This window comes from Cebus imitator, unplaced genomic scaffold (assembly GCF_001604975.1).
Source record: "Cebus imitator isolate Cc_AM_T3 unplaced genomic scaffold, Cebus_imitator-1.0 Scaffold592, whole genome shotgun sequence".
Lineage (NCBI taxonomy): Eukaryota > Metazoa > Chordata > Mammalia > Primates > Cebidae > Cebus > Cebus imitator.
The window spans coordinates 656,307-683,447 of NW_016107907.1; the positions used below are offsets into that span (position 1 = coordinate 656,307).

At 52.0% G+C, this 27,141-nt stretch overlaps 1 protein-coding gene and 1 pseudogene across 1 annotated transcript; one reads left to right on the forward strand and one right to left on the reverse strand.

Annotated features, from left to right (window-relative positions):
• The first annotated feature begins 3,123 nt into the window (after window positions 1-3,123).
• LOC108294611 (alkaline phosphatase, germ cell type) lies at window positions 3,124-7,620 on the forward strand. Its single transcript, XM_017516526.2, has 11 exons — window positions 3,124-3,320; window positions 3,404-3,520; window positions 3,635-3,750; window positions 3,947-4,121; window positions 4,191-4,363; window positions 4,603-4,737; window positions 4,833-4,905; window positions 5,036-5,170; window positions 5,254-5,445; window positions 6,341-6,457; window positions 6,580-7,620. Exons 1-11 carry the CDS (start codon window positions 3,251-3,253, stop codon window positions 6,876-6,878), a joined length of 1,602 nt encoding a protein of 533 aa, XP_017372015.1. The 5' UTR covers window positions 3,124-3,250; the 3' UTR covers window positions 6,879-7,620.
• A 230-nt stretch (window positions 7,621-7,850) lies between these two features.
• LOC108294606 lies at window positions 7,851-18,254 on the reverse strand (annotated as a pseudogene).
• Between the last annotated feature and the right edge of the window lie 8,887 nt (window positions 18,255-27,141).

Here is a 27,141-nt window from a genome sequence, read left to right on the forward strand (position 1 = left end):
ATAAACCCTTGGCTGAAAAAGTTTATAATGGTAACTTCTGTAATGTAAACTAAAAAGTAAAAAGAGTTAAAAAATAAAAAAAGAAAATGTCAATGAACCCGAAACAGAATAAACATGAAGTGGAAAACCACATGAAATCAATCACTATATTATTTAGAAAATATGCCTATGTGGTAAAACAATCAACAGCAAAGGTGAAATTAACCAAAATACAGGATAGTCATTACCTCTGGGGAGAAAGATGGGAGACTCAGAGGCTTTCAATGTCTTAGTAAGTCTTTCTCTCCATAAAGAGTTATCCCTGCAGATTAAAGAAGGATTTACTTTTGTTATTAGTCTTTAAATGGAATAGATGGAAAATATTCTTTGCATGACCACAACAAATGGAAAACATATTAATGAAGTTCAGCCATTCTTCTTGTTTTACTTATAATAACAAAAGCTGGAAACCTGGGAGTAACCCTTGACCACGCCCTCACAGACCAAGTCCAATAAATTATCATTTCTGATCACGCCTATAATGCCAGCACTTTGAGAAGCCAAGGCAGGCAGATACCTTGAGGCCAGGAATTCGAGACCAGCTTGACCATGATGGTGAAACCCCATCTCCACTAAAAATGCAAACATTAGCCAGGCGTAGTGGCTCATGCCTGCAATCCCAGCTACTCGGGAGGCTGAGGCAGGAGAATTGCTTGAACCTGGAAGTGGAGGTTGCTGTGAGCCGAGATTGCACCATTGCACTTTAGTCTGGGCAACAAGCCGAGACTCCATCCAAACAAAATCCAAAAAGCATCACTTTCTATTCTTCCTCACCCAAAGCACCAAACCCTGGCCCCAGCCACCTTGATTCTCATCAGAAACCTAAATCCCTTCCCTCTTCCTTAACACCCTGTTCTAATCCAATCTCTCTAATCCAAATCCACTTTAAAACATGATGGACTTTGTCTCTCTTCAACTTTAATCTCTCTCACCACTCTCCTGTTCTATCAGAAGCAACAGAGACAATTGCCCAAGGCCAGCAGGACATGGCAGAGGCAGGATTCAAAATCTACTAGTCTTGACAGTCCACGTGTCTCATCTACCCACTATCCCACCTTGGGTGATCCCAGAAAAGGGGCAGCCACTGCCCTAACACAGGGTGATCTCGGACAGACCGTTTCTCCTCCCGTCCCCACCTCACCTCCTTCATCAGCCTAACTCCTAGTTATCCCTAATTCTCAGCCCCAACCCCACTTTCTAGGAAAGGCCTTCCTACCCCTTGTCCTAGTCCAGCAACTCCCACAATTTGATGGCCAGTGCTTGGTACAGCTCTCAAAACATTCCTCTGCCGCTAGATTGTGCCCTCCACGAGGACAGAGGTCTGTTTTGCCCACCCTTGGGCACTCTGCTTCCTCTCCAGACACATTTCTCCTGAATGTGGGCCCAGATTGGTGGCCCAAGTCTGCAATCCTAGCAGTACTGGAGGATCACTTGAACCCAGGAGATCAAGACCAGCATGGGTACCATAGGGAGATCTTGCCTCTCAAAAACATTAAAAATGAGCTGCATGTAATGTAGATACATGGGAGGCCAATGTGGGAGGATCGCTGGAGCCTGGGAGGTGTGGCGTGATTGTACCGCTGCACTCCAGCCGGGGTGACACAGCCAGACCCTGTCTCAAAAACATAAATTAGTAATAAAAACCAGGAAGAAAAAAAGTGATGGGGGCATATGTGAACTGGAGAAATACTTTCTAAGTCAGCCCGAGGCTATCAAAACATCAGAGCCCCACTCGAGAGGCTACAGTTCTGGGTGTGCCCAGGGCCCATGGAAAACAGACTCGCCCCAGGCTCCATCTACCTGTGCAAGGGAACAGGGATCAACCTCAAGTGCACAAGCCGCTCTGGAAGATGCAGCCCAGGCCTGGGTGGCCCAGGGCACTGGACTCTACCCACCTACATCATCCAAACATCAGTGCGAGTGCACCCACGAAAACACACAATCACACACAACATGTGAGCAATGGGCAAGACTGGTGTGGCCCCGCTCAGTGTTGTCACCATTGGCCCCACAGGGGCTCACAGCCCTGGAGCTCTGGGCCCAGATTCCTGCCAGTCCCACCTGTTCAGGCCAAGACCAGATGACGGAGCAAGGGGGTGCCAGGGCAGCAAGGCCCCCACGTGCCCCTTTCCCGCATGGCCCAGGCTCCCGGCATCAGGACGCTAAACCCAGGCCCTGGCCCAAGCTGTGTGCCTCCAGCTTCCCCTCCTCTCGGCACCAAAACAGAGCCTGGCCCCAGCTCCCAGGAAATACAGAAATCAATGGGTGAATGAATGAGTGACAGGGTGTCTTTGTGATATTGTGCTGGCCTAGAGCCAGAACCTGAGCAACACTATTTTATAAAATGCAAAACTGTTTTTTAAATAAGTTGAAATGGCTGCCCCATTCTCCTCACAATAACTACTGTCCTTGGCCTCTGTAAATAGAACTGCCAGTTTGTTCTGCAAAACTATGTAAAGCTACTTACCTTTTCTTATCAGTAACTGCTAAAATCTGTGACTTCTATCACCACCCAGACGATGTGTAAACAAATGTATATCTTGACTTCTGTAAACCACTGAAGTAACAAACAGAATGACAAAAATCCCCTAGCCCTTGGAATGTCCGGAGACCCCCTCCCTTGTCTCCACCCAGGAGGTGAATCACAGAATCCCCAATGTCCAAAACCTTTTCATCCCCATCCCTGCCCCCACCCCCACTCCCAAAGTGGTTTTTCGGGTATAAAAAATCATGGCGCCCTCCTTTTGACACCACAGGTTGGAGAGACGTGAGTCATCTGTGGTCGCCGGCATAATAAATGACCCTGCAATCTGGCATACTTTTGTCTTGTGCTAACTCTCTATGCTTGATCCAATATAACATCTTGTTCTACACAAAACAATGAGCAGGGGTGGGGGGCGGGCTCCTGGCTGCAGGAGGAACAGCACACTCACTCAGATGGCATCTGCATCCAACAGCCCACCCTTCCCTGGGGGACACCTGGTCCCACCCTGAGCCGCCTGTTTCAGGACCCCAGCCTAGCCCAGCCCAGCCACACCCTGCCACTCCCTTCAGACAGTGTGGCTTCAATTAAGAGGCTGGGTGGGGTCAAGGTGGCAACAAGGGGAGGGCCCCCTGACACTTCTCCAGGATTTAAACCCAGGCGGCCTGGAGTGCAGCTCCTACTCCATACCCAGTATTCCTGCCTCACCGCTCGCCTGCTACTCCAGACATGCAGGGACCCTGGGTGCTGCTGCTGCTGCTGGGCCTGAGGCTGCAGCTCTCCCTGGGCATCATCCCAGGTAATGGGGCTCTCCCTGCTGCCCCTACACACAGGGCACCCCCAAGTCCAGGCTGACCTGATCTTTGCTCTCCCCTTGGCCAGCTGAGGAGGAGAACCCGGACTTTTGGAACCGTCAGGCAGCCAAGGCCCTGGATGCCGCCAAGAAGCTGCAGCCCACACAGACAGCTGCCAAGAACCTCATCCTCTTCCTGGGCGACGGTGAGTGAGCAAGGCTGTCCAGCCCGCAGCCCTCGCAGCCCCGGCACCCGGTCCGTCGTTGGTGGTTCCAGGACAGCCCTGGGGCCCAAGCCTCACACATTTCTGCTCCTTCAGGGATGGGGGTGTCTACGGTGACAGCCGCCAGGATCCTAAAGGGGCAGAAGAAGGGCAAACTGGGGCCAGAGACGCCCCTGGCCATGGACCGCTTCCCATACGTGGCTCTGTCCAAGGTGAGGGCTGGGCCACCTCGGAGTCCTCCAAGCAGAGAAGAGGAATCCTGGCTATGGAGGGCGGGAGGAGGGAGGGACCCTAAACTGCTGGGGCTGGAGTAAGAGCTGGAGGCAGCTGCAATCCCAGAGGACAGAGATCATGGTCTGGATCTGGGTGTCTGCCCCAGAGAAGAGCCCAGAGTGTCTCTGTCCCCAGACATACAGCGTAGACATGCATGTGACAGACAGCGCAGCCACAGCCACGGCCTACCTGTGCGGGGTCAAGGGCAACTTCCAGACCATCGGCTTGAGCGCAGCCGCCCGCTTTAACCAGTGCAACACGACCCGCGGCAATGAGGTCGTCTCCGTGATGAACCGGGCCAAGAAGGCAGGTGAGTTGGGGCCCATTGTGGGGTCAGGGACAGACCTCTGTCGCATATCCTGACCTCTGTCACCCTCAGGGAAGTCCGTGGGTGTGGTGACCACCACACGGGTGCAGCACGCCTCGCCAGCTGGTGCCTACGCACACACGGTGAACCGCAACTGGTACTCGGACTCTAACATGCCTTTCTCCGTCCGCCGGGAGGGCTGCCGGGACATCGCCATGCAGCTCATCTCCAACATGGACATTGACGTGAGACCCCAAGGCCAGGGGCTGGGGCTGGGCAGTCAGTTGGGGACACCAGCTCAGACCCAGGCAACCAGCAGCCTGATCAGGCCAGCAGGGTCTGGAGGTGGGGTTAGGGGTGTATAAGGTGCAGCCAGGCCAGACCCTTTCCACAGCCCTGGGGAGGAGAGCCAGGGGCTGTGCATGAGGAGGGGGCAGGGGGCCAGCCAGACCCCAAACCCACCTGTCCCATCCTCTGTCCCCAGGTGATCCTTGGTGGAGGCCGAAAGTACATGTTTCCCACGGGGACCCCAGACCCTGAGTACCCAAGTGATGCCAGCCAGAATGGAATCAGGCTGGACGGGAAGAACCTTGTGCAGGAATGGCTGTCAAAGCACCAGGTGATGGGGGCTGGTGGGTGAGGGGGGCACAGCAGGGGGAGTGCAGGGGTGTGGGGCTCAGGGCTGTGGGCTCAGGCCTGGCTGTGTCCCTGCAGGGTGCCCGGTATGTGTGGAACAGCACTGAGCTCATGCAGGCTTCCCTGGACCCGTCTGTGACCCACCTCATGGGTAATGACCCCCTTTCTGCCCTGGCACCCCTCGTATGGCCTCAGATGGCATCTTCCAAGCCTGTGTGCAGGTCTGCCAGCACCCTCCCACCCCCAGCCTGCCAGTCACCATGGGACCCCTTGTCCCACAGGTCTCTTTGAGCCCGGAGACATGAAATATGAGATCCACCGAGACCCCACACGAGACCCCTCCCTGATGGAGATGACGGAGGCCGCCCTACGCCTGCTGAGCAGGAACCCCCGAGGATTCTTCCTCTTTGTCGAGGGTGTGTGATGGCCCCTGGCGAGTGGGAGTAGGGGGTTGGAGCAGGGCAGTTTCAAGCATCACCCCCCTCTGGCCTTCCTGCAGGCGGCCGCATCGACCATGGTCATCATGAAAGCAGGGCTTACCGGGCACTGACTGAGACGATCATGTTCGATGACACCATTGAGAGGGCGGGCCAGCTCACCAGCGAGGAGGACACGCTGGCCCTCGTCACCGCTGACCACTCCCACGTCTTCTCCTTTGGTGGCTACCCCCTGCGAGGGAGCTCCATCTATGGTAGGCCTGGGCAGAGAGGCAGGTACTGCTCCATAAATTATGTGTCTGAGCCTCCATTTCCTCCTCTATGAAATGGGCATGTTACATGGAGATTTTGGGTGCTGCAAAAGAAGTAGCACTCGAATATAAATTTCTTAGCAAGGCAATTCTATAGAAGGGCGTGTCTCACAGATGGAGCAATCCTGAGCACACAGGATCACAGGTGGTGAAGGGGTTCTTATCCCTGATGCAGGTAGCCCCCACTTCGTTCCCTGTTGGCTATGGTTTGAGGCAACAGTCCAAGCTAATTCCAACTGGCTATTTTATTTATTTATTTATTTTTTTATTTTTTTTGTCTTTTTGTTTTTTTCCTTTTTGTGGAGAATGGGGTCTCGCTATATTGCCCAGGCTGGTCTCGAACTCCTGGGCTTAAGCTATCCTCCCGCCTCTGCCTCCCTAAGAGCTGGGATTACAGGCGTGAGCCACAGCGCCCCGCGGGACTGGCTATTTTAAAAGGAGCAGGAGTAGGAGCCAGAGTGGCTGAGTGAGCAGTTTGTCCATAATGCCAGTTACAAAACGGGTAACTAAAGGTGAGTCAGGTCAAAGCAGGTGATCAGGGTGAGTCAGGATAGAGCAGATGACCGGGGAAACAGATGTGAGCTGCTGATTAGAACTGGTGGGAAAGGTTGTTTACTAAAACTAGGAAGAAGTTCAACTTTAGAATGGACAAAGAACTGAACTGAATATTTGAAGAGAAATTTAGAGCTAATTTTACCCAACAGGCATAATGCTGGCACCTGCCCTGTAGGGTCTCAAGAATTAAGCCCCTGAACAGCCAAAAGGTGGCAGTGCCTAACACAAGGGAGGCACTCCCACAGCTGTGTTCAGCTCAACCACGGGACCCCTCTCTCTGCAGGGCTGGCCCCCGGCAAGGCCCGGGACGGGAAGGCCTACACGGCTCTCCTATATGGAAACGGTCCCGGCTATGTGCTCAAAGGCGGCGCCCGGCCGGATGTTACCGAGAGCCAGAGCGGTGAGTGCCACGGGGTGGCCTCTCAGGGGGACCAGGGCGCCAAGGATGGGGGACTGGCAGGAGGGGTCTCCTCCTGTCTGCCTGGAACTGAACCCTCCTACCGGAACTGAACCCTCCTACAGGGAGCCCTGAGTACCGGCAGCAGTCAGCAGTGCCCCTGGACGGAGAGACCCACGCAGGCGAGGACGTGGCGGTGTTTGCGCGCGGCCCGCAGGCGCACCTGGTGCATGGCGTGCAGGAGCAGAGCTTCATAGCGCACGTCATGGCCTTCGCCGCCTGCCTGGAGCCCTACGAGGACTGCGACCTGACGCCCCTGGCTGGGACCACCAACGCTGCGCATCTGAGTCGGGCCGTGGTCCTTGAGGTGCTGCTTCTGTGGGCTGGGATCCTGCTGCTACTGGGGACAGCCGCTGCTCGCTGAGTGCCCTGTCCCTGGGGCTCCTGCTTCCCCATCCCGGAGTTCTGCTCCAGATGTCCTGCCACGGAACTTCACCTCCCCGTGCGCCCTGGGGACTGAGTCCATGACACCATGCCTTTGCTCTAGCTTGCCTTCAAATTTCGACCCCAACAACAGGGACTGGGGATTTGTGCCTGGCAGCTGCCTGCAACCCAGGAAAAGAGGCTCAGACTACCCAGCCTCTGCCCATATCCCAGACAGGCTCCCTCCTCAGGGACACGAGGCACCCAGATATAGGCCCCTGTGCCTTTCTTAGCTTCAGTCATGGCAGCACCTGAGGGACATGAGGACGTGGGAGCATCAGGATGCCTGGAAAAGCGGCTTCCTGCAACCCATCCCGCCAGCCAACGAGGCTGCTGTGGCCGGGATTCCCAGGGAGTCTTTGACACAATCACCTGCTGTCCCTCCACTGGGCTAATTCTACATCCCTGCGCCCCTTCTAGGGGCCCATGAGGCAGAGAGGCTTGCCCCAAGTCACACCCACTCTGATGCTCAAAGCCCCCTAAGGTCAATTTCGGCACCCAGCTGAGATCCGAGGAGCAGCTGGGAAGCTCTGGGTGCAGGGCAGCAGCCCAGTGTCCATGGCCCGCCCCAGGCCATCTGGGCACTGGGCTTAGATTTCTCAACAAAGAAGACTCTTACCTCCCGTCCCCGGACCTCCATTCTTCTGGAAAACAAAGCAATAATAAAAGGAAGTGTTAGACAATGCAGTGCCAGTACCACTTCCTAGGAGAAAAATGAGTGCCTGTGGGCACAGTGTCTGGAGGGGTGGATAACGCAGGCCAGGAGGGGCTGCTGAGGAGCAGATGGTTGAGCAAGAGACCTGAACAGAGTTGGGGCTTCAGCAAGGCGGCACAGCAGCGCAAAGGCCCTGGGGCAGCACCAGCAGCCAGTAGCTGGATCAGAGAGTGGGTAGAGGGGGGAAAGCCTGCGGGGTCAAGAGCGGGGGGCATAGGGGACCGTGAAGTCTGAGTGGAGGGGTGTGGTTGGAGGTCTTTGAGGGGGCTGTGGCCCGCCCTGGTTGGGAAATGAGCACTCTGGCTGCTGCCAGGAGAAGGGTCTGGTCTTTTGAGCGGAGGGTGTGGGTGGTAGAGGGCAGAGGTGAGAGCTGGTGAAGGAGCAGACGCTGGTGTTTCTGACCTCCCTCCGAAAGCATTCTGGAGCACCCATCCCGGTATACCCACCCTTAGTACCACACCTGCCCCAAGAGAACACTGAAAGAATAAAGGTGAAATCAGCCACATTTTCCGGCAAACTTTACACTATTACACATTTATTTGTACATTTACAATGGTATAAAAAGAACTTTGTCAACATGGTGAAACCCTGTCTCTACAAAAACTACAAAAATTAGCCAAGCTCGGTTGCCCATGCCTGTGGTCCCAGCAACTCAGGAGGCTGAGATGGGAGGATCGTCTGGGCCCTGGGAAGGTGGGGGCTGCAGGGAGGTACGATCACGTCACTGCATTCCAACCAGGGTGACAGCAAGATCCTGTCTCAAGAAAAAAACAAAGAAGATTTGTGTGCTCACTAGAAATAACTAGAATGATTGTATGCTTCTTTATGAAAATTGAATTAACATTGTAAGACGTCTATTTACCAGGCATGGTGGTTGCATGCTTGCAACCCCAGCACTTTGGGAGAAAGAGGGGTTAGGATTGCTTGAGTTCAGGAGTTCTAGACCATCCTGGGCAAAATGGTGAGACCTTACCTCTACACAACATTTTTGTTTAGTTTTGTGGCGGAGTCTTACTCTGTCTCCCAGGCTGGAGTGCAGTGGCAGGATCTAGGCTCACTGAAAACTCCACCACCTAGATTCAAATGAATCTCCTGTCTCAGCCTCCCATGTAGCTGGGATTACAGGCACCTACCACCATACCAGGCAAATTTTTTGAATTTTTCATAGAGATATAGTTTCACTATGTTGGCCAGGCTGGTCTCGAACTCCTGACCTTAAGTGATTTGCCTGCCTTGACCTCAGAAAGTGGTGGAATTACAGGCGTGAGCCACCATGCTCAGCCCCCAAAATTTTTAAAAATTAGCCATGTCAGGTGGCACAGGCCTTTCATCCCAACTACCTGGGAGGCTGAGGTGGGAGGATCACCTGAGCTCAGGGTAATGAAGGCTGCAGTGAGTTGAGATTTCGCCACTGCACTTCAGCCTGGGTGACAGAGCAAGACCCTGTCTCAAAACAAAACATGTATTTGAGAACCTGGGTTTCAGGACAGTTTTATCAATTCTGGGTTTCAGTGGTTGTTAACAAAAATAGGAGAGGTGAACAGGGATGGACTCCATTAGCTGGCCTTACTAAATAATCACACTCAGCTGTTTCATTCCATCCACCAAATATGCAAAAGGTTTTGGTGAAATCCAGCTACTATCTTTCCAGTTGTTCGTTAGTTCCTCTTTATTTATTTATTTATTTATTTTTTGAGATGGAGTTTCACTCATGTTACCCAGGCTGGAGTGCAATGGCGCGATCTCGGCTCACCGCAACCTCCGCCTCCTGGGTTCAGGCAATTCTCCTGCCTCAGCCTCCTGAGTAGCTGGGATTACAGGCACGTGCCACCATGCCCAGCTAATTTTTTGTATTTTTGGTAGAGACGGGGTTTCACCATGTTGACCAGGATGGTCTCGATCTCTTGACCTCGTGATCCACCCGCCTCGGCCTCCCAAAGTGCTGGGATTACAGGCTTGAGCCACCGCGCCCGGCCTTAGTTCCTCTTTCTAACCAACTGGTAGGTGCTGTATGATCATATTTCACATGAGCGCTCACATCCAAGGACTTCTGTTTTTTTAAAAACTGGACTAGTTTTAAAATAGATTGTTCTGGAATTAGATCATTCTGTTCTCCAGTTTTTTGTTTTTTGTTTTCCTCATGTGTAAGTATAAGGGCTCATCACTCCATCACATTATTGACCACAAAATCAAGAATCACAAAATTATTTTCAAACTTCTATTAAAAAATGTGCCCTTTCCTTAGCATGAGTTTTCATTGAAAGATAATTACCTTCTCATTTTTTCATTGAAATGACATTTTTACCTGAAGGACACACAGAAAGTATATTTATATTTTCAATCTTCTCATGGTGTGCCTAAATAGAGAGTTTTTCAGTTCAAAGTCAGCAAATTGGACTGTAAGAAGGAGGGAGGGGGAGTTAGGAAGAACGAGGGAGAACTCAGGACACGTGGGCTCAGTACTTTGTCATTCTGTGACTCATCCTATGTGGCTGGAAAGCTTCCACGGTTGCATCCAATCCCCTTACCAAGTATCTTAAAGTTTCTATTTATGTTTTTTTTTTCTTATATGGAGTCTCGCTCCGTCGCCCTGGCTGGAGTGCAGTGGGAATTCTGGTGCCTCAGACTCCTGAGTAGCTGGGATTACAGGCGCATGCCACCACGCCTGGTTAGTTTTTGTATTTTTGGTATAGACAAGGTTTCACCACATTGGCCAGGCTGGAAGTTTAAGTTTCTATTCTGTGGCAATCTAAGCTTTACAAAATCAACCCCACTGCCTTCTGCAACACCCCATTTATGCACCAGGGTTCTTTCCTGTGCTGATTAGATGGGGGTGAGCCAATGACTGAGTGGTAAGGATGAGCCTACCACTGCACCCTGATTCATATCCTGAAAAAGCTTTTTTTTTTTTTTTTTTTTTTTTTTTTTTTTTGAAATGGAGTTTTTGCTCATGTTGCCCAGGCTGGAGTGTAATGGTGTGATCTCAGCTTACCGTAACCTCCGCCTCCTAGGTTCAAGCTACTCTCCTGACTCAGCCTCCTGAGTTGCTAGGATTACAGGCATGCACCACCACACCTGGCTAATTTTATGTATTTTTAGTAGAGAAAGGGTTTCTCCATGTTGGTCAGGCTGGTCTTGAACTCCTGACCTCAAGTGATCCGTCTCCTCAGCCTCCCAAAGTGCTGGGAGGAACCAGCACGCTTGGCCTGAAAAAACTGAGCAGCTGTTCCACCGTTTCCTATGGCATTGTTTTTATTTAAAAAGGCACTTCCTGTTGGCAATAGATATTCTCTGCTATATCTTCTCTTTAGTGGCAGAAAGTGGGTGTGTGTATTTCATTATTGGAACAGCACCTGGCAAATACCTTCAGCTGAGCCACACTGGGAACATCTGCGCTTTCAGCCCACTGCAGAGCAAACCTCCCAAACCGGGTAATTTGCTCTAACACAAGTTTCTTCCAATCTTCGGCAGTGTTTTCTCTACATCTTCCAAGGTGTTTGCTGACAAAGAAATGCCTTTCGGTTTGTCGGCAGATCATTTACTGCCCCTTGTTTCTGCCATGTTTCCTGCAGCAGAAAGGGTAAGTGTCTGCTTGGTGGTAGGTGTTTTTAGTCTCACGCTATCATGCAAAAACTTTAAAAGAGCTTTCCAAATATTTGTCATCGCATATGGAAATATCAAGAATTACTGGGTACTTCTTGCACTCTTTCTTCGGTCTGAAAGCTTAGTTTGGCCAGGTAATCCCAGCACTTTGGGAGGCCAAGACTGGTAGATCACCTGAGGTCGGGAGTTCAAGACCAGCCTAGCCAACATGGTGAAACCTTGTCTCTACTAAAAATACAGAAGTTAGCCAGGTATGGTGGTGCATCCCTGTAGTCCTGGCTACTTGGGAGGCTGAAGAGGGAGCATCACTTGAACCCAGGAGATGGAGGTTCCAGTAAACCAAGATCCTGCCACTGCACTCCAGCCTGGGTGACAAAGTGAGACTCCATCTCAAAAAAAAAAAAAAGGCTTAGTTTTAGACACCTTGCCAACCATGAGGATTTCACACTGCTCCTAAGTAATTTTTTAGTAATACCTCCAGGAACAAGGTACCAGGGGCAAACTTCAGCAGTAATCACAGAGTGGGGGAAATTCAGAGTTTTGTTTGCTAACTTTTTATATTAGGGGCTAACGTCTGGTAAGGTGTGTACCCCAGGTGACGTGCGCTCTGCCAGGAATAATAAGGAATTCTCAGCTCTCCCTTCTGCTATGGTTCACCTGCTCTGGATTTCTGGTGTTAGCGGAAGATTCTTTACAGGAATCATGTGTGAGCTTCTTGGCCCTTTCGGAGGATGAGGTCGGTTAAAACTAGATCATATAATCCGTGGATCCACTAAACTCGAATACTCTGCAATTCATTGAAAGCATGCAATCCGGAGGGTGTAGTGTGTCAACCCCTGGCCTGAGGCACCCAGCTCCCTTCCTCCCGGGTGTCGGGGAACCACATGGGGTGGGCGCCTGCATGAAGTGTGAAGGCGCCAGCTGCATATTAAACATGAGCTCTTGGGGCGCCCACGGCCCAGGGCTGTGCTGAGGCATGGGGTGAGACCAGAAAACTCTAGGCATTCAGGAGGGCCTGATGTCCCTTAACCAAACCCCAAGGTCCAGGTTAGTCTTGAGGTGCTTGCGGCCTGGGCAGGCCATTCAGGCTGAGCAACTCCTTGTGAGCAGGGGCGTCTCACTCCCTGCAAAATTCAGACCCCAGATGGCACCACAAGTTCAGCCCCCACCAGATCCCAGGCCCCCTCCCCATGAAGCCCCCATTAGCCCCTGCACGGTTCTGGTGACTGGCACAGGAAGCCTCATGATTGGGGAAGAGAAGCATGCTCCCTGCAGCCTCCCAGGAGGATTGAAGGGGGATCCCAGCTGTGCCCTTCTGGCCTGGGTGCTGACGTGGCATCTCATGATGCCCTGGTCCCACTGGTTCCAGGAATAGGCCTCCTCACCGGGTTAGCATCTGCATAACTGGCCTTTGCGCCCCTCCCAAGGGGTCCCCAGATGTCTACAACACGTGGGATTTACTATGTGGGATTTGCAATTGCACCCTCTGACTGAACACGGTCCCAGGGCCTACAGACCCCACCCAACAGAGCTTCCCCCTTTGCTACCAGGTCACACACCAGACCCCAACACCAAGAAGTAGCTGAAGTTCTTCTTGAGAGAAGCTTGCCACCCAGATGTCGCCGAGCATGCATTGGCCAGGGTATGTTATGTCTTGACCACTAAAGTCAGGTCAAAGAGCCTGGACTGCAGGAGATTCTGTGATGTCAGTATAGGCAGGGTGTGGTCAGTGGGAGACCCGCCAACATTCAGACCCAAGGGGTGTAGAGACACACCCGGTACCCATCTGCTTCTTGCTGGGTAGACGGAAGGCAATGAGCACCTGTGGGGGGACTGCCTCTGTAGGAAGGTGGGGTGAGCTGCGGGGCACACATCCCTCCCACCACTACCCTCACACCCTACCTCCTGACCCTCTCTGATCCCCGCTCTGGCCAGGCCCCCACGTGGACTTGCCCACCTCCTGCCGACTTTTCTTGACCGAGCTCTGGATGCTGAAGCGGATGCTGCTCAAGTTGTTCTTGCAGTGGGTTTTCCCGTGGACCTCAACCTGGGGGGACACGGGCAGCACCCAGCCTCAGACAGGCCAGGGCTACCTGCAGACAGCGCCACAGCCAGGCCATGCAGGCCACCTGCCCTCCCAGGTGCCATTAGCAGAGGCGCTGGGGTCAGGCTGGGCAGGCAGGGACACGGGCCCACCTCATACTCCATGTCCACAGACCCAGTTTGAGCAGGACGCCCAGGGAGCCAACCATCACCATCGTGTACTGCAGCTGCGGGCAGGAGGCAGGTGAGGGTGGCATGGGGCCTCGGGTCGCAGCGCCCCCTGCCCACCCCCCCGCCACCAAGAAGGGGAGCACTAGCCAGCCTGGGCTTTACGGTGCGAGAGGCAGGCCTGGCCAGCTCCAAGAAGACTCTTTATCCCTTTTATTCTCTTTCTCTGGCACACAGTAGGTGCTCAGTCAATGTGCATGAGGCCAACAGATGACTCTGGGGGCCCCTCACCACAGCCCCAGCAGCTGTTCTGATCTCCGTGCAGTCCAGCTCCTCCAGGCGCCAGCCCAGGATGTACTTGATGTCTTCCACCAGCTGCTGCACCTGAGGGGTGTCAGGGGTCAGGGAGCAAGGGTCAACTCAGCCGCCTTTCACTTTGGCCCATCACTTCTGGCATGAGGGAGTCTTTTAGCACCACTTCCTAAGCCCAGAGCTCAGTGCCGAGTGCGAAGAGGACATCTTAAAGGTAGGGATCCAGGCCGTTCCCCTCTGACAGTAAGCACACAGGTTAGAAGAGGGAACAGCCGCAGCAACGACCATGGGCATCCCTAAGACGGTGCCCCCTGAGCATGGCTGAGAAGGCAGGCAGGGGCCTGGTAGGGAGGACCACCTACTGCTAACAGACCAGGAAGAGGAGGACTGCGGAGGGGCAGCCTGGAGCCTCAGAATGGGCTGCCTTAGCAGGTTCTGGTGCCCCTGTCTGCTGGGGGATGTGTGGGGCTCCCCATGCTGGGACCATGGCCTTGGCAGGGCTCCGCCCTCAGTTCAGCACCATCCTCCCCACCCTAAACCAGAGCAGCCCACCTTGGCAGCTGAAAGTGTTCACGTACAAAGAGGGCACCAGCACCATGCCAAAGACAGACCTGGGCCAGCTCCTGCGGCTTGTCACTGCCCTCCATGTCCCATGCCAGCTGGTGCAGTGCCTCGTGGAATGGCAAGAGCAGGTCCTCACTCAGGACCCCCACCACAAGCCACACAAGGTAGTTGCGCAGGACCCTGGGGGCCAGGTGAAGCTGGTGGGGTGTTCAGACACGTGGACCACCAGGGGCACCACCCCCACCTGTGCTCCCCAGCCTGCGGCTGGATCTGGCACCCAGACAGTCCCTCAAAGAAGGGACAGGAGGTCATGCCAGGTATGTGGATGCTGAAATTGGAGTGTGCTGAGCTCAGTAACACAGCAGGACACTCTTGCCACTGACGTCAGCCCCTGCTGCTGATGGGTCAGGGCCTGCATCATTTCCTGACCTGCCATGGGGAGACAGCATCTGTGTTTGAGGGTGACTGACTCAGAGCTGGCCTGCAAAGGCCTCCATTCCTCCCCATGGTGGGCGGACACCAGGAGGCTCTCCCAGGGGTAGCCCAGGGACAGCAGAGCTGTAGCCACACTTTCTCTTTCCAACCAACCCCAGGCAAGAAGACTGTAGCTCAGGAAGCTCCCAGCCCTGCCCAGGGCCTGGGAAAGCAGAGGGGAGAGCCAGGATCGGATCCTCCGGCTCTGGGTCCTATTGGAGTGCTGCCCCCTCTAATGTGACTACTGGACAGAAGTGGAGGTGGAAATTCTTGGCACACCCAGTAGGCAAGTCCAGGCGGCAGGGGAAGGCTTGGGGAGGTGATCTTCTGCAGCTGCCCCAGCATCACATTTGTGTACCTGGAGCTGACATCTCCCTGGAAATCGTCATATTCTGACACAGTGATGTGAGTGGGGGTAGAGATCAGGGCTGAGGCAGCCCTGCCCTATGGTCCCCTGTTGTTAGCCACCCCCGCTCCAGCCACAGGGTCTCCTGGGCCTTCTGCTCCACAGCGTCAGCACCCAGGAGGCTGAGCACTCGCTCCATGAACACCCTGTATGCTGCCAGGATCTGTACCAGGGGAGAGGGCTCATCCAGGGACAGCGATAGGCCTAGCCCGGGTCCACCCCTCCTGGGGCCCCAGGCCTTCCCTCCCTCCCCATCCCATGCCCCCACACCTTCTCACTCTCCTCATCTTGAGCTAGGTACAGGGTCCTCTCTGGCAGGGTGAGCACATTCTGGTCAATCTGAGGAGGAAGACGAGGCCAGAGGTGAGAGGTCCACATGCCAGATTCCCCACACAGATGGAATTCCCACCCCAATGCACAGAGAGTATCCATGCCTACAGCCCCAGAAGCACACAGACACCAGCCCCTCTTTCCACTCAGAGGGGATGGCCAAAGCCCCCATCCCTGACTGTTCCAGCCTGGGGACGCCCAATCTTACCCCTGTACGCCTGCACTTTCCCTACCTGTCAGGGGCACTCCGCAGTGCCGCACTGACAGGCGGGCTCCCTGGTTTGGGGCCAGCCCCAGCCCTCAGGGAGATGTCAGCCCAGCCCGCCGGCGCGCCCCTCCTTCCCCGTCCTCACTGCCTGCCAGAGGGCTGGGAAATTGCGGCTCCTGTGGCTCCAATAAACACCGCAATTAACCCAGGGAAATTACTTGCGCCCTCCTCCCGTGCTCTGCCGCCATGCGCTCTCCTCCACTCCCCTGCTCTCTTCTCTCCTCCTCTTCTCTCGCACACCCGCCTCCCGCGCGCAGGGACCCCTGGGCAAGGCCACTGGGCAAGCGGCCGCTGGCGGGGCGCCGCTGGGGAGGTGGGGGGGGGGGGCGCATTCACGCGGATGACGTAGCGCGAGGAGGTCCTGTGTTCCAGGCTGACCAGGAGCTAGAAGGGCACCGTGGCGCTGTACACGCCCCGCACCTTGTACAGCAGCCGGTTGAGGTCCCACCGCGCCACGACCTCCGGGTGCTCCGCCGCGCCGCCCAGGTCCCAGCCCCGCAGTCCTCGATGACCTCCAGCGTGGGCCGAGGACTCAGTCGCTCGATCTTGCGCGTGTTGAGGTACGAGCGGAAGAAGGCGCGCACCTTGCACTGGGCCGCGCGGGCAAGCGCCGCAGGCGCTCCTCGTTCTGCTGGTCCTTGGTCTCGATGGTGCCATAGATGAGCTCGTCGTCGGGGATGGCGTGGCGTCGCAGCCAGCCCCCGCAGGCGAACTAGTAAAAGTCCCGGCATGGGTCGATGCTGGCGTCCAGGTTGGCCACCAGGAAGCGGACGGCTGGAGCAAAGGCCTTGCGCTCAGGGCAGCCCTCGGGACAGGCGCCGCCGCCCGCGGCGACCGGGCACAGGTACTGGAGCGCCAGCATAGCCTCCAGGATGGCGCAGAGGCCGGCGGCAAACACCATCCCTGACAGCAGGCTCACCTTGCGCCCTTTCCAACGCTGCAGCCCAGACCGGGCCCGGTGGCGGTGAACCCCGAGGGAAGCCTGGGAGGGGGGAGAGAAAGTTTTCTTGAGCGACCCCCGAGCGGCAACGGCTCAGGTACTTGACTTCCTGGGACACGTATTAATGCGCCGTCAGTGAGTACCCGGGCTCCCTGGCGCCTAGGCCGCCGCGGTGCAGCGCTGGGCCATCTGGGCTACGAGATGCGCACCACCAGCCTCCTCGTGGGGAAGAGCAGAATCAGGCTCAGGAGGCGCAGCATCCCGACGGAGGTCCCGGGCACCTTTAGGACAGACGCAGGCCTGGGTGCAGAGGCCCCAACCGCGGGCCTCATTCACTGCGGAAACCAGGGAGCAGGAGGGCTCGGCGGGGCCACCACCCCCGCAGGCACAGTGGAGTCTTCTCTCCCATCACCTCCCTGCACACACGTTGGACGCTGGGTTGGGAGGGCTTTTATGATAAGGGAAGCGGGAGGCGTCGGGCACGGGGCCTGGCATGTAGTGGGCCTTCAATGGAAGGCTGTCCCTCTTCCCTTCGCCTTTCTTGTCCACGACCTGCCCTAGCCAAGGCCAGGTGGGGTGGGGGGGGGAAAGAGCGGAGGCTGGACTGAGTTTATGTGGTCAGGGGGCGCGTCTATCCGGCACTTCCAGCTCTCCACGCTGGACCCAGACAGACGCTACGCAAAGCGGCCAAGGAACCAAACTTTGTCCTCGCGGAAGTCCACAGGATCCACCACTCCAATCCCCCTTGCTGGCGCCTTTTGCTGCGTGGCCCTAGGGCCCACCCGCCCCTTCCTCACCGACGTGCTAACGCCCCAGGGTCGCGGATACACAACCACTCCCTGCCCCGCCCTGATGGGGAACCTGAGACCTGTCCGTCACTATCCCCATTCCGCTCCACTCCTGGCTTCAACAGGTTCTCCCTAGAACCCACACTCGGGCGCAGTTTCACCCATGTCTGGGCGCGAGCTCGCCGGGCGAGCCCAGAGCCTTGGAGCCGCGACGCGCAGTCCTCGGAGCCCGAGAGCTGAGCGCGGGAGTCGCAGCCGCAGCCGTTGGGACGCAAAGCCGGGAGGCTCCACTCAGCGGCCGCGAAGGTGACAGAGGTGGCTGCAGTGGTGGCCGCGGCCGCAGGGACTCGGGCTCCACTTATCCGGCAGGTGCGCGCCAGAGCCTGGCAGAGGCTGAGCGGGTCGGACCAGAGCCGCTGCCCGAGAAGAAGCCGAGCGGCGCGGGCGGCCGGTGTCTCCCAGCGCCCGCCGGCTCCTCTGCCGCCTCCCGCCCGCCCCTCTGCCGCCTCCCGCCCGCCTGCCAGAGGGATGGCACGCGACGGCTGCTCCATCCTCCTCCGCCCGCCCGGCGCTCCGCTCCTGCCTCCTGCGACCCTCAGGCCACCTAGCAGTGTGGCGGCAGCGGGGACCTGGGTCGCGGGCCGCGGAGGCAGACTTCCAAGGGTCGCGCGCTGACTGCGGTCAGGGACTCCGGGTCCAGCTGCATCCCGAGACAAGTAAGGGCAGCGGGTACTCCCGAGAGGAGTCCCCTCAGATCCCAGGTCCCCACACTGAGCTGCCTACCAGCCTGCTAGAAAGGGGCTGGAGCTAGGCAGCTGGGGACCGTCATGGCCCAGCCCATAGCCCTGGAGCACCAACCAAGGAGGACTCCTCTTAAGGGAAGACGGGGCCCTGACAGAGTGCCTGGGCTGCCTGCACAGCGCCTCAGCAGAGCACACCTTCACCAAGGAGCCTCCGTGACCTCTTGGGAACCCCTATCTAGGATCAGCTCTCCCCGGGTCGTCTGGGTTTGTGGTTGGCCTCATCCCCTTCCACCAGCCCCTGATCCAAGGAGAGGAAAGGAGAGCCCTGCCAGTTGCAGCCCTGCCAGTGGGAGCCCCTATGGTACCAATGGGCGGTTGTGCCAGAGCACGGCAATCACTGCCTATAGGAGGTGACTTGGGTTGAGCCACTGACCACACAGCCCTGATCACCCTGCACAGACTACCAATAAAGAAGGGTTCGGTCAGACGCGCTGGCTCATGCCTGTGATTGCAGCACTTTGAGAGGCAGAGGTGGGCAGATCTACCTGAGGTCGGGAGTTCGAGACCAGCCTGACGAACATGGAAAAACCCTGTCTCTACTTTTATTTTTTATTTAATTAAATTTATTTATTTATTTTGAAACAGATTCTCACTGTTACCCAGGCTGGAGTGCAGTGGCTCGATCTCAGCTCACTGCAATCTCCATCTCCTGGGTTAAAGCAATTCTCTTGCCTCAGCCTCCCAAGTAGTTGGGATTACAGGCATGCACCACCACACCTGGCTAATTTTTGTATTTTTAGTAGAGATGGAGTTTCACCATGTTGGCCAGGCCAGTCTCGAACACCTGATCTCAGGTGATCCACCTGCCTCAGCCTCCCAAAGTGCTGGGATTATAGGCATGAGCCACCACGCCCGGCCTAGAAACTCCATCTCTACTAAAAATACAAAATTAACTTGTAATCACAGCTACTTGGGAAGCTGAGGCAGGAGAATCGCTTGAACCTGGGAGGCGGAGGTTGCAGTGAGCTGTTATCCTGCCAAGCACTCCAGCCTGGGCAACAAGAGCAAAACTCTGTCAGGAAAAAAAAAAAAAAAATTCAAGTTCCAACTCCTTGGCTCTGCTGCAGTTTCCCCAAAAGGGAAGCTGAAGCTTCGAGTGGGTGATGCCGGTGGTCCACCTCCAGTTCCTTCACTGTGGGGGGTTTCTCCTACCCCTGTGATATGGTTTGGTTCCTTGTCCCACCCAAATCTCACCTTGAATTGTAATCCCCATAATCCCCACATGTCAAGGGCAAGACCAGGTGGAGGTAATTGAATCCTGGGGCTAATTCCCCCCATGCTTGTGATAATGAGTAAGTCTCAGCAGATCTGATGGTTTCATAAGCGTCTGGCATTTCCCCAGCTTGCACTCATTCTCTCTGCTGCCCTGTGAAAATGTGCTTTCTGCCATGATTGCCAGTTTCCTGAGGCCTCCCCAGCTATAATGAACTGTGAGTCAATTTAACCTCTTGTCTTTATAAAAGACGTTTCTTACCCAGTCTCAGGTATTTCTTCAGAGGAAGGTGAGAATGGACTAATACACCCTGATTGCCCAGGTGACCTCATGACTCACACACGAGAGAATGACAGGCCACAGCAGTGCCCAGCTAAACCCAGTGAAGCCCCGAGGGAGGCAGCTGGATATCTGATGTGGGGGTAGCAGTGGGGTTTGGGAGGGGGCAGAGTAGCCAGAGTTGCCTTGGAGAGAGAAGGCCCTATGGGGTGTGAGGCACAGGTGTAAGGGCTTCAGAATCTGACTCTCTGCTTCCTCCCTAAGGACAGACCCCAGTCACCCTGCCTATGAACCTTGTCAGAATCAAAACGGAGTTCCTTTTGTTAAAAACCCTGAGAAGTAGAGCCAGGAAGGGCCATGAAGGGAGGCACAAACCCTGATAAGAAGAACTATCTCAGAAGACTGCCTACAACCACCTTACACAATGGCCTTTGCAACCTTTCACCAAGAAATACTTCTGCAAGGACATCTGCCCAGCAACTGCCTGTTCAGCCTCAGGCTGCTGCCTTGATCTTGTAGCCAAGGATAAATATCTCAAAAGAATCCTGTGATCCTCCTCCTCTTTCCTTTAAAAACCATTGTCTTCCTTCACCTTCCTAAATTCACACAGTTTCCTACAGCCTGCTTATTCCCATTGCGGTACCTGTTTCCAAAGAAAATTCATTTTATTTTAGAGTCTTCCTGTATCTGTTATGCAGTGTCACATAGTGGTGCCAGAAGTGAGACCGAAGTGAACTCATCCTGGATGAATCAGTGTCCCCTGGAATCTAACGAGGCATTGATTGTGTCCTTTACACACTGCCTCTCTAGGTGTTGCTTTTCTGTTCTGGTGAATCTCCTCGAATACTCAGACTCCTTTCCTTTGGTCAGTTTCTTTTTATTTTATCCTGGATCGTGGATCGGATTTGGTTATAAGTCTCCCTTAAGCAAAGGACCTTGCATCCTTCTTGGGAGTATAAAGGTTGGGGTTTTGTTTTGGGTTGGGGGGTGTGTGTGTGTTTGTGTATTTGAGACAGAGTCTTGCTCTGTTGCCCAGGCTGGAGTGCTTGGCAGGATCACGGCTCACTGCAACCTCCTCCTCCCAGGTTCAAGCGATTCTTGTGCCCCAGTCTCCCTAGTATCTGAGACTAAAGGTGTGCACCACCATGTCTGGCTAATTTTTGTGTTTTTAGTAAAGACGGGATTGCACCATGCTGGCCAGGCTGGTCTTGACCACTTGATCTCAAATGATCTGCCCGCCTCAACCTCCCAAAGTGGTGGGATTACATAGGTGAGCCACTGTGCCCAGCCAGTTTTGTTTTTTTTGGTTTGCTTCTTTGCTTTTGGCAAGTACTTTCTGGTATAAACAGAAGAGACCTTCTGGTTTCTACAGAATTTATTTTCTGTCCATAAGGCAAGCCTTTTCTGGTGAATTCATTTTGGTTCTGCATACCTGGCTGAATATTTCGTTTGATGTTCACACCTTGGTTGAATTTTCTGAGCACTCTGAATTTGGTTTGGTTTCCCATGTCTGTAAATAATTTGGCTCATTTTTTTTTTTTCTTGCTTGTTTGTGAACATCTTCTGATCATCTGATAGCAAAACCAAACATAAATGATTTGGTACCATAGGAAAGGTTTTCAAAAAAACAAAAAAAATACATAAATGGTGAGTGCAGGCCTGGCACGGTGGCTCCCGTCTCTAATCCTGGCACTTTGGGAGGGCAAGGGGGGAGGATGGCTTGACCAGCCTGGGCAACATTACAAAACCTTGTCTCTACAAAAAAATACAACAACTAGCCAGGTGTGTTGGTGCATACCTGTAGGCCCAGCTGTTAGGGAGGCCAAGGTAGGGGGGGTTGCTTGAGCTCAGCAGGCTGAGGCATGAGAATTGCTTGAACCTGGGAGGTGGAGGTTACATTGAGCTGTGATCATACCACTGCACTCCAGCCTGCTTGACAGAATGAGGCCCTGTCTCAAAAACAACAACAGAACAATAAAAAAAAGATGGGTGTGAGATGGCCAATTAAAAGAAACTAGGGCATCACCACCATCTAAACACTTGTGCAAACAGGATTTATAGGATTTTCTTTGCTCTTAAGAGATTAATAAGAAAGCGAATGACATTCTCAAACATTAACAGCCAGCCACATGGCTTATGCACATTTAAAAATCAATGGACATGATTGGAATCATTTGAACTCCCAAGTTTGTTTTCTCCTTATATTGAACTTAAAAACTGCCAACTATAGAAGGAGAGTCTTCTAAGTTCCCTACTTCTCTCTCTCTTTTTTTCTGCCTACTTAGAATCTGCTGACATTGCTGCTGGTATTAAGATAAACTCACATTATCCTATTCCAGCCAAGAGAAAAAGCAATAAGGAAGGGGGTCTTAAAAGGTTTTGAAATTAGGCCGGGCACGGTGGCTCAAGCCTGTAATCCCAGCACTTTGGGAGGCCGAGGCGGGTGGATCACGAGGTCAGGAGATCGAGACCATCCCGGTCAACATGGTGAAACCCCGTCTCTACTAAAAATACAAAAAAATTAGCTGGGCATGGTGGCGCGTGCCTGTAATCCCAGCTACTCAGGAGGCTGAGGCAGGAGAATTGCTTGAGCCCAGGAGGCGGAGGTTGCGGTGAGCCGAGATCGCGCCATTGCACTCCAGCCTGGGTAACAAGAGTGAAAAAAAAAAACAAAAAAAAAAAAAAAAGGTTTTCAAATTAATGGCTCTACAAATTACAACAGCTCCATGGCAACCCACAACCTAGACACATTTTGGAAATGTAAATTCAGGTTTGTCTGTCTAACAATTGCTTGGGGTGATGGAACAGTCCATGGAAGGACTGATACTAGAAAAGAACAGAATGAGAGAAATGTTTACAAAAATTAGGCTGTCAGATCAAAGAGGTCAAAATCGTGAGCTCAGAGCAATAATAAAAAGGAACTCTGTCCAGCAAAAAAATTGCTTTGTCTGGCCAGGTTCAGTGGCTCATGCCTGTAATCTCATTTTGGAAGGCTGAGATGGGCGAATCACTTAAGGTCAGGAGTTCAAGATCAGCCTGACCAACATGGAGAAACCCCGTCTCTCCTAAAAATATAAAATCAGCCAGGCATGGTGGCATATGCCTGTAATCTCAGCTTCTCAGGAGGCTGAGGCAGGAGAATCGCTTGAACCTGAGAGGTGGAGGATGGAGTGAGCTGAGATCACGCCATTGAACTCTAGCCTGGGCAATAAGAAATTCCTAATATATGTATATGTATATATACACACACACACACACACACACACACACACACACACACACACACACTGAGTTAAATGTAAATGGCATGAATGTCTATAAATAAGCTTTTCATAGAATTTGAATTTTTTTTTTTTTTTGAGACAGAGTTTCCTTTGTTGCCGAGGTGGAATGCAGTGGTGCAATCCCAGCTCACTGCAACCTCCATCTTCCAGGTTCAAGTGATTCTCATAGCTCGGCCACCTGAGTAGCTGGGATTACAGGTGCATGCCACCATACCCAGCTACTTTTTGTATTATTAGTAGAGATGGCATCTCACCATGTTGACCAGTCTGCTCTCGAGCTCCTGGTCACAAGCAACCTCCTGCCTCAGCCTCCCAAAGTGCTGGCATTACAGGCATGAGCCACTGTGCCCGGCCAGATTTTGAAATCTTAAAGTCATGTTATGCTACCGTAATGGACAGATATTCAGTAAATACAATGGCCATTTCCAAATAAGATAAAACACAAAATCATAAATTGCTGAACGCAAATATAAATTTGTTTTTGGCTTCTTAAATTTTATGGAACTACCAAATATATTGGGGTTCTATTAATACACATAAAAATTATGTGATGGGGAAACATGTTTCTAAAATTATTCCCATCTGTAAAATACTAATATGTGACAGCCATTTAAACTTTTTTTTGCTTCCTAGGTTTTCACTAGAAATTAAGGTTGCTAAAAGTTAAGAATTCTAATTAATCTACACAATTCTGTAGATAAAGTATACCAAAAAATAGTATGCATTTTTGATGAGAACTATTTAAAATGTGTAAAAATAGGTTCTTGCTTTATTTGAGTTTTTCATATATTTAAAATTATTTTAACATTTTTTAAATTAAAAAAATAGAAATAGGATCTTGCTATGCTGTCCAGCCTGGTCTCCCAAAGTGCCGAGGTTGCAGGTGTGAGCCACTGCACCTGGCCAGAATGTGTTCTTTATGGAAAGAAATAGTTTTGTCTAATTTGGAGATTATTTAAATGTGGTCTCAAAATGTGGATTCATGAAAGAAATAAAAACAAGATAGAAAGGAACCCATAAGTAGGAGAGAGATGTGAAGAAAGATATGAAGATATATTTTTGATAAGGACGGTTAAAAGAAAAAAGAATAATTTGGAATGAGAAAGGATCTTGTATGGTAAGTTTTTTGTCCTAAAGTAAAATGACTTGTTACCTAAGAAAGGGGACATTTAGGTCAAAGCAAGGTCTAAGCACATCATGAAAGTGCTAAGTCATGAAAGGAGTATGCAGTGAGCTGAGATAGCACCACTGCACTCCAGCCTGGCAACAGAGAGAGACTACCTCAAAAAAAAACAAAAAGAAAGAAAGAAGAAAAAAAAGAAAGAAGGAAACAAAGGGAAGAGAAGGGAAGGGAAGAAAAGAAAATGCTAGAGATACTTCTATTTTATCAACCAATTTAAAACCAGCTTATTTATCAAAGATGTAGTTAAACCACATGAGCTAAAAGGTATTTGGTTCATTTCTCTGTATATATTATGTACATGTATATGTATCAAACAGAGCTGTTTTCATTAAATCAGCAATACTAAATTTGTTTTATTTATCAAAGAACTACACAAACAAAGATCATACTGTTTTTAGGTTGGGTTTATAGTTTTATGACCTTGAAGCATCTAGCAGAGACACATATAATTCATCCTTGCCATTTTTTTTAGGAAGGATGAATTTGTGAAAGAAATTTTTGTATGTGATCAAGTTGGCTAAAATTTGAAGGAAATTATTCATGAGTCTTTCTAAAGATTGAACTTTCATATTAAAACTACACTGATATTCTGATATGAAGGCTCTAGGAGAAATTAAAAAAAAAAAACTACACTAATTTAAAAACTAAAAATTTGGTCCCCTATATTAGTACAACAAGATTTCCTTGAAATATAGATCTGCTTTTATTTTTATTTATTTATTTTTGAGACAGAGTCTCGCTCTGTCGCCCAGGCTGGAGTGCAGTGGTGCGATCTCAGCTTACTGCAGCCTCTGCCTCCCAGTTCCAGTGATTGTCCTGCCTCAGCCTCTGGGTAGCTGGGTTTACAGGCACGTGCCACCACGCACAGCTAATTTTTGTGTTTTTGGTAGTGATGGTGTTTCACCATGTTGGCCAGGCTGATCTGGAACTCCTGGCCTCAGGTGATCTGCCCGCCTTGGCCTCCCAAAGTGCTGGGATTACAGGTGTGAGTCATCGTGCCTAGTCTAGATCTGCTTTTAGTAAATCCACCAGAGGCATTCATTTTTACTTCTGTATTTAACAGCCATCAAAACTGAAGCTTTTTTTCTTTTTTTTTTTCCTGAGACAGGGCCTCACTCTGTCATCCAGGCTAGAGTGGATCCCTCCAAAATTCAGACGCTATTCATAAGTATTCTTATGACAATATGGTTATTTGAAGTTCAGTAAGAATTTGCTCTCTCTGCTTTTTCTTTGTTTTTGTTTTTGCGATGGATTCTCTCTCTCTCGCCCAGGCTGGAGTGCAATGGCACAATCTCGGCTCACAGCAACGTCCACCTCCCAGGTTCAAGCTATCCTCCTGCCTCAGCCTCCTGAGTAGCTGGGATTATAGGAATGTGCCACCACACCCAGCTAATTTTTGCATTTTTAGTAGAGACTGGGTTTCACCATGTTGGTCAGGCTGGTCTCGAACTCCTGACCTCATGATCTGCCCACCTCAGTCTTCCAAAGTGCTGGGATTACAGGCATGAGCCACCATACCTGGCCTGCTCTATTTTTATATAGGATACAATTGGAGACATTGGTTATATTACCAAAGTCTTGATTGCAATAGATTTGTGAATGTACACAGAATGCCTGGCTTCCAGGGTTCCCAGCCTTACAGCGAGCAAGTAAAAACTGTCACTTCCTGGCAGCCCTAGGAACCTTAAGACTGCAGAAAAAATCTAAAGTCTGTCTTGGTTTGGCTTCCTAGCCTCAAGAGGTTTTATAATCTGAGGTTCCCTTTTTTTTTTTTTTTAAGACAGAGTCTTGGGCCGGGCGCGGTGGCTCAAGCCTGTAATCCCAGCACTTTGGGAGGCCGAGGCGGCTGGATCACGAGGTCAAGAGATCAAGACCATCCTGGTCAACGTGGTGAAACCCCGTCTCTACTAAAACTACAAAAAAAAATTAGCTGGGCATGGTGGCGCGTGCCTGTAATCCCAGCTACTCAGGAGGCTGAGGCAGGAGAATTGCCTGAACCCAGGAGGCGGAGGTTGCGGTGAGCCGAGATCGCGCCATTGCACTCCAGCCTGGGTAATAAGAGCGAAACTCCGTCTCAAAAAAATAAAATAAAATAAAATAAAAATAAAATAAATAAATAAATAAAAAATAAGACAGAGTCTTGCTCTGTCACCCAGACTGGAGTGCAATGGCACAATCATGCAGCCTCGACCTCCAGGGCTTCAGCGATCCTCCCACTTTAGCCTCTCTGGTAGCTGGGACTATAGGCACATGCCACCATGCCCTACCAATTTTTCTTGTATTTTTTTGTAGAGATGGGGTTTTGACATGTTGCCCAGTCTGGTCTCCAACTCCTGGACTCAAGTGACCAACTCACTACAACCCCTGAAAGTGCTGGGATCACAAGCATGAGCCACTACGCCCAGCCTGAGATTCCTGTTCAATGTAGACAGGAAAAGTGATGTGTATGAAGAAAAACCTGTTATTAGACTAGTCCTGTGCTTTATTTATGAGTTCTTTGATCTACCTGCAGAGAGGATTCAATCCTGAATTCTTCTGGCTTCCTCAAATCCAACTTTCTTCCATGGAATTCTTTTTTTTTTTTTTTTTGAAATGGACTTTGCTCTGTTGCCCAGGCTGGAGTGCCGTGGTATGATCTCGGTTCACTGCAACCTTCTGTCTCCTCCGTTCAAGCAATTCTCCTGCCTCAGCCTCCTGAGTAGCTGGGACTAAGGTGTGCTCCACCACGCCTGGCTAATTTTTGTATTTTTAGTAGCGATGGGTTTCACTATGATGGCCAGACTGGTCTAGAACTCCTGACCTCGGGTGATTCACCTGCTTTGGCCTCCCGA